This window comes from Psammomys obesus, unplaced genomic scaffold (assembly GCF_907164565.1).
Source record: "Psammomys obesus unplaced genomic scaffold, mPsaObe1.curated_primary_1811, whole genome shotgun sequence".
NCBI lineage: Eukaryota > Metazoa > Chordata > Mammalia > Rodentia > Muridae > Psammomys > Psammomys obesus.
The window spans coordinates 2,209,618-2,221,773 of NW_026596095.1; the positions used below are offsets into that span (position 1 = coordinate 2,209,618).

Consider the following 12,156-nt stretch of genomic DNA (forward strand, 5'->3'; position numbering starts at 1 on the left):
TTTTTTTTTTTTTTTTTTTTTTTTTTTTTTTTTTTTTTGTCTTTTCAGGTGGAATTTTTCCACAAGATTTTTCAATACTATTTACAATAAAACCCAAAAAAGGAACTCAGGCTTTCCTTTTGTCTCTATATAATGAACACGGTATTCAGCAACTCGGTGTTGAGGTTGGGAGATCACCTGTTTTTCTTTTCGAAGACCACACTGGAAAACCCACGCCAGAAAACTATCCCCTCTTTTCAACAGTTAACATCGCCGATGGAAAGTAAGTTACACAGTGATCAAATGTGTACTGAACACCATTCCATGACTAGTCAACGGGCTTTGTGAATGTGTGTTCTGGTGGCTATTGATAGAAAACACCAAGAAATCTTCAACATTGGTATAGTCGACTTTACACTCTGGGCAAGCAACGACAAAAACAAAAACAAACAAAAAAAACCAAAATTTATTGATGAGACAGAGAAGTGGGACAGTGGTGAGAACAGGTAATTAAATGGTGGTGAATTTTAAAGAAATGAGATGAGGGAAGCCATTTTCAGAATGGAATCCGAGGCTAGTGGTTCTCATGGTCCAGCGGGTTAAAGGCACTTGAGTCAAGCCTATCCACTTGCGTTCAATCCCTTGGACCTACGTGGTAGAAGGAGCAAAACAACCCCCTCAAGTTATTCTTCTACCTCAACATGACCCAGCATGTGTGTCCTCCCCAATAAATGAATGAATAAATAAATATTAAAAAAATGGAAGTTCAGCCAACTAAACAACAATGAAATAGCATGGTGTATCAGGTACATGAAGGCTAGAAGGAACAGTGTGCTGAGACTTGCATGCATATTGCTTTAGCTGGAAAGGAAACAAAGGCAAATGGTCCTGACCCAGACATCAAGGAAAGCAGTGCAGAAGGAGAGGATGGGGAGGCTGCAAATTGGCATGAGGCCCCATAGCAGATCACCCGGGAGTGTTAGAACCCCTTGGAGTTCAATTCTGGGTGATGTGTGAAATCACTTCAACCTTTCTAAGCAAAGAAATGGTCTGATATGAAATACACCTTTTATTGGCATTTATGTGTCTATGTGTATGACTGGTTTTCTGTATGTGTACATCACATAAGTACGTATGGTGTACATAATTCCCTGGGAACAGGAATAACAGGCAGTTGTGAGCTGCCCAGTGAAATTTCTAGGCACTAACCTTGGGTTATTTATGAGAGCAGCAAGTGTTCTTAATCACCGAGTCATTTCTCCAGCCCCTGGACTTATGAAGTTGTGACAGCAGCACTATCATTGGGTATTTTAGGAGACCTTATGTGTTTGACATATTCTTTGTGATGCTTAAGCACTTAATACATTGTTAACTCATTTAATAAAGTTTATAGTTTATGGGAACTGAAGCATGGAAAGTTCAAATGACTTGAATGTGACAGAGGTGGCATTTGAAACTAATACTCCTGTTAATCCTGGAGATCTTTGAATCATAGATTGTGTTGTAAACATTTCTTTTCACTTAGAGCCTCATTAACCATAGCAAATGTGTATCATATCTGCAGGATGTTTTTGTCTTGAACATATAACTCTAAAACCAGCTTTTTTAGATATAGGACATCTGGTTATAGAATTTGAAGGCAGTACAGATAGAAAAATAAATATATTCATTTTGTCTTTGATATGACGACGACAGAAATCTCTAGGTCTCAGGAGCAAGGGAAACCAAGCATCTACAATAAGTTGTATTATGATCCTGTTTACATAATAAACTCAGGTAAAACAAAAGTAAAATCTGAGTCACATTGGCTCTTAACAAGAGTAAATTTTTATATGTGGATTTATTTTTTTAACTTTGAGGGAGCTTTTGAGTGTGTGTGTTATTATATTTTAATAATTACACGCATAGGTACTCTGTTTACATCATTTCTACCCCACTTCTTCCTTCTCCTTTTCTTTTTCTACACTCCCTCTCAAACTCATTGCTTCCTTAATTATTACTGTTACCTATACATATAGACACATGCATATACATATACACACGAGTACAACTGGCTGAGACCATTTAGCATTGCTTCTATGTATATGTCTTTAGGGCTGTACACATGGGGCTTGTCCCTGAAGAAAAATAATTCTCCTTATCCCAGCAGTTATTAACTGACTGTAGCTTTTCAGTCTAAAGCTTGGTTATTATTAGAATTCTCCCATGCACATTGACCTTTCAACTGATATTATCATAGTTGAGGTCTTATTTGGGTGACTGTATTGTTGGATTTCATGTGCACAGTTCCTTCTCATGTATAGAAGGCTCCATCTTACAGCAAATGCCTTGACTCTGGCTCTTACCATCTTTATATCCTGTCTTCTATGATGTTCCCTGAGCCTTAGGTGTAGGTTTTTGTTGCAAGTTTATCAACTGGGGAGGATCACGCACGGTTAGTTGTGTAAAGGTATTTTTAGTAAATCATATTACTGAAACATTTTTACTCTATGCTGTTTTATTAACTGGAAAAACATCTTACTATTACTTCCATCCAATTTGATCATAATAGTTTTATATGTGAACAAATAATTTAAATAAAATGGAAAAGCTCAGGAAATAATTTTAAGTGATTATCAAACAGGCAAGAACCTATGTGTATATACCGTACAGTGGTACAGTATATTAGATAATATTTTGAATTATTAGTATGTCACAATATTTATTGATTTTTAGTCATGAATTTATTAATAGACGTTTACTGTGCACAAGTTTTATTGTCTTAACTTAAGACTATAAAAATGTGATATATTAGTTAAGATCAAATTATAACAATTGGAATGTAATATCATTGGTATTTAAATACACTTTAGTTTGTTAAGAGCAATCATTGATTTCATCCCAACTGACCACTCATTCCATAATTATCTATATACTGTCTACAACTTGGCTGGCAGTAATCAGGGTGTAGATGTTGCAACAGTGAACATTGCAGGTGAAGTCCCTCCACTTCTGATTATTTGAATATTGTTAGTGTTTTGTAGACTAAACAAACACAAACTTAAATACAAAATACTATTAACTCTGTCTATGTATAAAACTGCATCAAAAGAAGAAATGAACTGTATAGTATTTCAGATGTGGAGTCTCTTATGCAGAGGTTGTTGGCGGGAAAGTACTGGAATTAAGTGCTTATTTGCACGGGAATGTGGAGCAGAAAATCTCTCTCTGTCTCTCTCTCTCTCTGTCTCTCTCTCTCTCCTGAAACAGGATTTCTCTGCTTAGTCTTGACTGTCCTGGAACTCACCATGTATACCAGGCTGACCTTGAACTCAGAGATCTGCCTGCCTCTGCCTTCCAAGTGCAAGAATCAAAGGTGTGTGCCACTACAACTTGGTAACAGAATGTTTCTACAGATTATGTTTGCATGGAGCAGTAAGGAAGCAAATACATGATCAGCTACAGGGTATCAAAAAGCAAAACTTCCAGAAGGTGGAGGTGTGAGAGACTGCTGTGAGAAAGAGAATAGGGATGAATAGCTCTGTGAAAATTTGCTGGGTCTCACCCAACAGGAAGATTTAATGTGATTCTTCTTTATTTAGTTTTATTTTATTTAGTGTGTGTGTATATGAAAGAGAGGGAGAGAGAGAGAGAGAATGTGGAACTTTGTGGATCTTTGTGCATTTTGATGTGATGGTTCTCAGAAGCCATTACTTTTTTTTTTTTTTTTTTTTTTTTGAGACAGGGTCTCACATTGGTATGGAGCTTTAGCCTGAGGATTAGGCTGGGCTGGCTAGCCATGAAATAGCAGAGAGACACATGTTTCTGCCATCTTAGTACTGGAAATAGAGATGAATGCTGCTGTGTCCGCTTGCTTATACGGGAACTGGGAACTGGCCTCACATCGTAATTGTGCATCAGGCAACTTATTGACTTAACTATCTTCCCAGCCCTTCATTTATGTTTTGATGGTTGCTATGGACACAAAGGTATGCACAGACCAATTAGGAGTATAGCTAGAGAGTTGATGGCATCTACTAGGTTGAGAATCACCATCTTTTGTTTCATCATAAAAATTCATGCTGTTTTATTGATGGTATGGTAGCATGTGAAAAAATGAACAATTAAGGACTCAAAACTCAGTTAATCTAGTACTATTTAAATTATTATTATTTTGAATGCTGTACCTAATTCTTTGATTTTTTTTGTCAACTCATTATTAGCACAACTTGAAATAATTAAAAAACAATTGAGCTTAGAGTTCAGATCATATTTTAGCAATTACAATTCTTTTTATTTTCTGCTAATGAGAAGAACATCCCTCAAGACCGAGAATGGTTTAAGTTAGCATACAGGTTTCTTGGCCTCAAATATGTGTAAATTTTATTCTCAGTGTGTGAAGTTGCTCCAAGGCTCCTTATATAATGCTTTGCTCAATTCAAACCTTTGCTAGTTGAATGTGCTAGTGGAAATACCAAAGATAAAGTATGTATGGAAATGTATTTGGCCATCACAAGTAGCCATGCCAAATATTGTGAAACAGACATTTGGGAATGCTCATGCAAGTTTCTGGGTATTTTATTTTATGGATCTACTCCTAGACACTTCTGGAATATTAATCTAGCACTTTTCATTTGGAAGAAAATATAAGCCACAGTGGCTTAGAATCCAAGCAAATTTCACTTAGTGGTTTCTGTTAGCACCAGACATTGTTAATAAAACCCTTTCTAGAATTCAGGGAGAGCATGCACGCTTCCAAGGGCTGGCCCCATTCCCCCTTCTAAGCCTGTCATCACCGCCCTGAATTAGCTGAGGCAGTAGCTACAGAGCGAATTGAGCCTCCCACTCCACACATGCGCTGACTCTGCTTTCTTTCAGTGTTTCCTCTTCTTGCCAGCCCGGGAAAGAAGGGAAGATATTGTGTCTCAATTTTGGATCCTGCCCACGGTGGTGATCTATAACTGTCTTGAAATTAAAGTGGAAAAAGAACATGAAAACACTTGAAATAAATGGAGTTCAGGACAGAGTAGCACATTGTGTTTTACAATTAGAACATTCAGCTGCTCCAGATGGAGCAGCCATTCAGTCAGGAGACAGACCCTTTTATAGTCACTCTCATGGGATCACCAGGACAGAAGTTTTTCTCGTGGAATTCCACTTTGGAAGAGAGCACTTACGCACAGAGGAACTATTGCTTACCCATATCTATCGCAATCTCTGTTAAATGTGCTCATCCTCTGTTAAATGTCCTTATCAGAAAACAGTAAAATTAAGCTTTTGTTTCTGCAACACAAAGTGAAGCAGAGGAAGGGCATTTCTTCATCAGCACAGGTCCCTAATCCTTCTCTGCATCTTAGGAAACTGTCCTTTTGGGTACTGGTGCTCTCCTGGCTCAACAGTAAGCTGTCAGTAGCTAAACTACTGAGGCACAAGTATGTCTCTGTTTTTTGTACCATTTTGGCTCACCGATGACATTTAAAGCTCATGTTCTAATAGGCCTGTTGATTTCGCAGCCAGAGCCTTTGAAGCTTATAAAAGGATTGCTTCGTTTCTTTATAGGTGGCATCGGGTTGCAATCAGTGTGGAGAAGAAAACTGTGACAATGATTGTTGATTGTAAGAAGAAAATCACAAAACCCCTCGATAGAAGTGAGAGATCAATAGTCGATACCAACGGAATCATGGTGTTTGGAACAAGGATTTTAGAAACAGATGTTTTTCAGGTAAAAATGAATCAAGTTTATTTAATTTGAGTGTTGTAAGAGCAACTGGCTTAATAATTCTAGCGATCACTGTGTTGTGAAACAAAGTTCAAAGCTCTAAAGGGTGACCTACTTTCTTCCTCTGTGAGTGGAGTGCTGATGGTTTCTATTGTTGGGCCAGAAGAGGATCAGACAATGGTGACAGCAAGGCCCAGGAAATGTTGTGGAGATGAGGTGATTTGAACACAAGCATCCAGTTCTCCTGGCAAGGACAATCTGTTTCACTCCTAAACTTTACCCTTAGTACTTCAGCTTAGAGAAAAAGACTTCTTGACTTCCTATTCTAGAAGATCAATTTAGAGAAATATGCCAGCCCTATATTTTGCCTGCCTATCTTCTTTCTGAGTGTTTTCTAATAGAGTTTAGGTTGCTAAAGATGAACTTCAGGTTTTAAAATAGCCCATTAGAGCAGTCCTGCTAGGCCACAGAGGAGGACTTTGCAGCCAATCCTGAAGATACCTGATAATACAGGGTCAGATGAAAGGGGAGGAGGTCTTCCCCAATCAGTGGACTTGGAAAGGGGTAGGGAGGAGATGAGGGAGGGAGGGTTTGGGAGGGAATGAGGGAGTGGGATACAGTTGGGATACAGAGTTAATAAAATGTAACTAATAATAAAAAAATTAAAATAAATAAAATAAAATTGCCTATTTAAAAAAATAAAGGGAAAGTCATTGTAGCAGCTTTTCCATTTGTATTTTGCTTATTATCACTATGACTCTTGATCTGTCAATCATTGTATTTGGCAACTTATATTTTGGTTTTCTGTCTTTTTATTGTAAGAATAGAACTGATTCCTGACTCTATTAAGTGATGTCTGGAGGCATTATTAATGCAAATTCTGACTTAAATTTTAGAATATAACAGCATGCAGCTATGTATTAATGTGCACACATGTCTACAAATCCAGATGGTATATATATTTAAAGGTGCTAGTCTACTGCATGTGTTTATATGAATCATCTGTGGCTCACTGATGAATACAATGAAGACTAATGACAATTTCAGGTTCTATTCATTTGTGACTTTTGCCACTGCTGTGGTGTTAACCCTTTGACTCTATATAAAATATTTTAATTTGTGTTATGGTGATGAATTGTGGGAATACATAATGGCAGAATGCTTTTCTTACATTGTCATGTATTAATTGATTATACAAGGATAAATATTTACCTCTTGCATGTATGGGTATCATAAGAAAGTTTTATAAGTCCTATTATTGCTGAATCTATTTTTTCTTTTTTTAATTTTCATTTTTATTAATTACACTTTATTCAATTTGTATCCCCCCATAAACTCCTTCCTCCTCCCCTCCTAATCCGACCTTCCTTCCCCTTTCTCCACACATGCCCCTCCCCAAGTCCGCTGATAGGGAAGGTCTTCTTCTCCTTCCTTCTGATCCTAGTCCATCAGATCTCATCAGGGTGGCTGCATTGTCATCTTCTGTGGCCTGCTAAGGTTGCTCCCCCCTCAGGGGGAGGTGATCAAAGAGCAGGCCAATCAGTTCATGTCGGAGATGGTCCCTGTTCCTATTACTATGGAACCCACTTGGATACCGAACTGTCATGGGCTACATCTGTGCAGAGGTTCTAAGTTATCTCCATGCATGGTACTTGGTTGGAATATGAGTCTCTGGAAAGACTCCTGTGTTCAAATTTTTTGGTTTTGTTGCTCTCCTTGTGGAGCTCCTGTCCTCCCCAGATCTTATTATTTCCCACTTCTTTCCTAAGATTCCATGCACTCTGCCCAATAGCTGGCCATAAGTCTCAGCATTTGCTTTAATAGTCTGCAGGGCAGAGCCTTTCAGAGGCCCTCTGTGACAGGTTCCTAACTTGTTTCCTGTTTTCTTCTTCTTCTGATATCTATCCTCTTTGTCTTTCTGAATGGGGATTGAGCATCTTCGCCAGAGTCCTCCCTTTTGATTAGTTTCTTTAGGTGTACAGATTTTAGTAGGTTTATCCTATATTATATGTCTATATGAGTGAGTATATACTGTGTGTGTCTTTCTGATTATGGGATAGCTCACTAAGGATAATCCTTTCCAGTTCCCACCATTTACCTGCAAATTTCAGGATTTTCTTGCTAAATCTTATTTCAAAAGTTCATGAACACTCCAGGTCTTTCTATCTCCCTCTTCTTCCAGAAGGATTCTGGCATTATGCCCGAAGTTTGGCTATGAGTCTCAGTATGTCCTCAGATATCCTGGTGGATGGAATCTTTAATAAGTCCTCTGTGGGAGGCTCCTGTCCTGTTCCTTGTCTTCTCTTACTTCTGATGCCTATCCTGTTTGCTCTTCTGAATGAAGATTAAGCCTCTTCTCTAGGGACTTCCTTGTTGTTTAGCTTCTTTAGGACTATAGATTTTAGTATATTTATCCTATATAATATGTCTAATATCCACTTATAAATGAATATGTATCATAATTGTCTTTCTGCTTCTGAGTTAACTCACTCAGGATGATCTTTTCTAGTTCCCACCATTTGCCTGCCAATTTTACAATTTCCTTGTTTTTAATTGCTGAGTAATAGTCCATTGTGCAAATGTACCACACTTTCTGTATCCATTCCTCCTCTGTGAGACATCTAGGTTGCTTCCAGATTCCGGCTATTACAAATAAAGCTGATATGAACATAGCTGAGAAAATGTCCTTATTGAATGGTGGGGCATCTTTGGGTATGTGTCTATGAGTGGTATAGCTGGATTTTTCTTTTTTTTTTTTTTTAGGGACCCAGTTTTTTTCTTTTTTTTAAATTATTTTTTAATATGAATTAAAGTTTATTATCCCAGCTCTATCCAGCTCCCTCAGTCCCTCCTAATCCCACCCTCCCTCCCTCATCTCCTCCCTGCCCCTTTCCAAGTCCACTGATAGGGAAGGACTTCCTACTCTTTCATCTGACCCTGGTTTATCAGGTATTTTCAGGACTGGCTGCAAAGTCCTCCTCTGTGGTCTAGCAGGGCTGCTCCTCCCTTGGGGGGCGGGAGGTCAAAGAGCCTGCCTTTGAGTTCATGTAAGAAATAGTCCCTGTTTCCTTTATTAGGGTACCCACTTGGATACTGAGCTACAATGGGCTACATCCGAGCAGAGGTTTTATGTTATATGCATACATGGTCCTTGGTTGGAGAAAGAGTCTCATAAAAGACCCCTTTACCCAGATATATTTGAAGTAGTACTATTCCAAATTTTCTGAGAAAGTACCAGATTGATTTCCAAAGTGGTTGTACAAGTTTACATTCCTTCCAGCCTTGGAGGAGGGTTTCCCCTTTCTCCACATCCTCTCCAGCATGCATTATCCCTTGAGTTTTTGATCTTAGACATTCTGATGGGTGTGAGGTGAAATCTCAGGGTCATTTTGATTTGCATTTCCTGAATGACTAAGGATGTTGAGCACTTCTTTAAGTGTTTCTCTGCCATTCGATATTCCTCTACAGAGAATTCTCTATTTAGCTTGAACTCCACAAGGAGAATAACAGAGCCCAAATACCTGAGCCCGGCAAGGGGAGGGGGGAGGGTGCAGAGACCAATACTCCAACCAAGGACCATGCATGAGAGGACCTTGACTTATACCCCCTGTTCAAATTAAGCCCATGGCAGCTCAGTGTCCAAGTGGACACTGTTCCCTAGTTAGGGGTACAGGGGCTGTCTCTGACATGAACTTAGTGGCTGGGTCTTTGATCACCTTCCTCTGGGTGGGTGCAACCTTGTCAGGCCACAGAGGAAGATGATGCAGCCAGCCTTGATGAGATCTGATAAACTAGGGTCAGATAAAAGGGGAGGAATCCTTCTCCATCAGGGGACTAGGAAAAAGGCATAGGGGGAGAAGAGGAGGGTGGGTGGGACTGGGAGGAGCCAAGGGAAGGGTCTGCAATGGGGATACAAAGTGAATAAATTATAATAAATAAAAATATAAATAAATTTAAATTTAAAAATTAAAAAAAGCTGAAAATGAAAAATCCATGGCTATATAAGTAATTAAAGGACTTATATCAAATCTAGAAATTACTTAAATAAAAGAAGACAGGATTGCAAAAATAAAAAAAAATCATGAACAGCTTCATAAGCCAAGTTATTTTTGTAACCCATACAGATCTGATTTTCTAGTTTTCTGAATGAGTGACATGAAAGAATATTAGTGGATTCCTTTATTTCATTTCTTCTGCCCTCCCTTTTCCCCCTCTTTGTTTCCAATGACTGATTTTATAAGATTTAAAGTCTAAAGTAACTGTGTGAGTATTAATTTGAAGAAGTATTACAATATTAAGAGTAACAGTATGGAGGAGTCTTTCATTAATCTCTTGTGAATATGACAATGAGCTTTGAGAAATTATAAATTTGCTTTGCATTTTGAGCTTTCATGGAAACCATATAAAACTATAAATAGGAAATTTATTTACTATTAGCTTTTAAAATGTAAATGAACTTAGAGCTTTTGTATGTTAGGTTTATATCTTGCCATTTTTTAGTTATTCCAAAGGAAAAGCTCTTATTTTTGCTTAATACAATAATAGCAACTTCTAGAGAAAAATAGGGATAGAGTGAAATTTTATATTTATCTGATTCAAATCCACAGCCACCCTTTGTGAGACTTATATTTCCTTTATTTACCAAATACTGTTATTCTGTGACTATATAAAACTTCAAACTAGATACTTCCAATGTGAAAATAAGGCATGACAAAAATAAACACTTCAAATAAATACACTTCTTCAACACTATTTTTTGTTTTTTTCCTTTATTTATTTGTTTATTACAATTTATTCACTTTGTATCCTAATTGTATCCCTCTCCCTTGTCTCTTTCCAATCCCACTCCCTCCCTTTTCTCCTCCTATGCCCCTTCCCTAGTCCACTTATAGAGTAGGTCCTCCTCCCCTTTTACCTGACCTTAGCCCATCAGGTCTCAGCAGGACTGGCTGTATCATCTTAACACCACTTTTTCTAAAGCTTAGTCTATCATTTGTGGATGTGTGGTCACTGATATGATTTTTCTAAAAACTTTAATAAAAATTCTTTTGCTTTCAATTTTGTTTATACTTTGGTACTCAGGTAGAATTTCTAACCTTTTAACATTTGTATGAATATTGCATAGGAGAACATGTATTGTTTTAGTGTTTGATAGATAATTACAATGACACTACTGCTATGACAGCATTAGATATTAATGATTCTGAACACTCCAAGTATCACTATGTCAGAAATATTGTGACTTACATTTAACTGAGCATTTACTTAACGTATATACTTTCATGTATGTACTGTCAAACACTTCTGGAATGATACTATTATGCTACAGTAGAAATTACATATGCTTATATTTGCATCACAATTTGATGACTTTTCAAAGAATTCAAAGCACACTGTACTGAAAATGATTTAATTTCCTCTAGCATGCTTTCCATAAACATTCTGTGGGTCATATGTATTTAAAGTCAAGATGGTGTGGCTTTGACGCAGCAGTAGAATGATGATGAGGACTTATTATGGGATGAAAGCATTCTGATTCTTTATTTCAGGATCTGGCTTCCTGTTCATCCTCTCAATTTCCAATTTTTCAGTTGAGAAGTTTAAAAGACATTCATTCATAGTAATTGAAAAAGTAACTGAACAAGGTAACACACTTGTATAACACATGAATTTATATGCATATGTACATTTGTAATTTGTAAATAATTGTGCTTTTCCTTTATTCTTGAAATAATATATAAAAGTCTCTTTCATTATGATTTCCTGTCTTTTGATATAGAACTTCAAATATTTTCTTACAATTTGCATTGGGGTAACCAGCAGTGGCTTATGTCTTAATGAGAATTTCTAGCAAGTCTTTTTGTTTGTCCTGTAAAGAAGAGTTTTTTTTTCTGGTTTACTGCTTGTGTATCATGCACTTTAGAGAGTTTAAACCTGCCCCCTCTTGCTTCAGCAGCGACTGACTTCAGGCCACATTAAGATGAGGGTGAATGTAGACAGAAAGTGTCCATCCACCAGGCCTCCACAGGCCTGGTTTGTCCATCCTAATATGCTTCAAAGAGGCCAGGAGTTATCAGGAAAAATGCATCATTAAATGAGAACTTTGAGCCACGGTTTCTTAACTTTTCAAGGCATTATCATTTTAATCTTCAGCATTTTAAAATTTATCAATTAAAGGCTCTTATCTTTCTAAGAAAAACTTTTTTTCTGGGGGTGAGTGTGTCATGAGCTGTGAATGGATTGTAGTGGCAATTCTGCAAAACCACACAAAACAATTTTCAGAAAACATTATCATTACTTTTATTATTATTATTATTATTATTATTATTATTATTATTATTATTATTATAAACGCATTACACCTGTGTGAGAGGGCAGCTACAGGAGACAGAAGGGGCTGTGAGATCCCCTGGGGTAGGTGCTGCAGCTATGTGAGGGGACAGACCTAGGTGCTCTGACCTAAACTCCGTCCTCTGCAT

At 37.5% G+C, this 12,156-nt stretch overlaps 1 protein-coding gene across 1 annotated transcript in view; it reads left to right on the top strand.

Annotated features, from left to right (window-relative positions):
• Col11a1 (collagen type XI alpha 1 chain) overlaps window positions 1-12,156 on the top strand; it is a 209,152-nt gene that overhangs the window by 25,472 nt on the left and 171,524 nt on the right. The window contains exons 3-4 of the mRNA XM_055628241.1: window positions 49-262; window positions 5,518-5,680. Coding sequence (XP_055484216.1) covers window positions 49-262; window positions 5,518-5,680 — 377 coding nt within the window. The remainder of the gene's footprint in view (window positions 1-48; window positions 263-5,517; window positions 5,681-12,156) is intronic.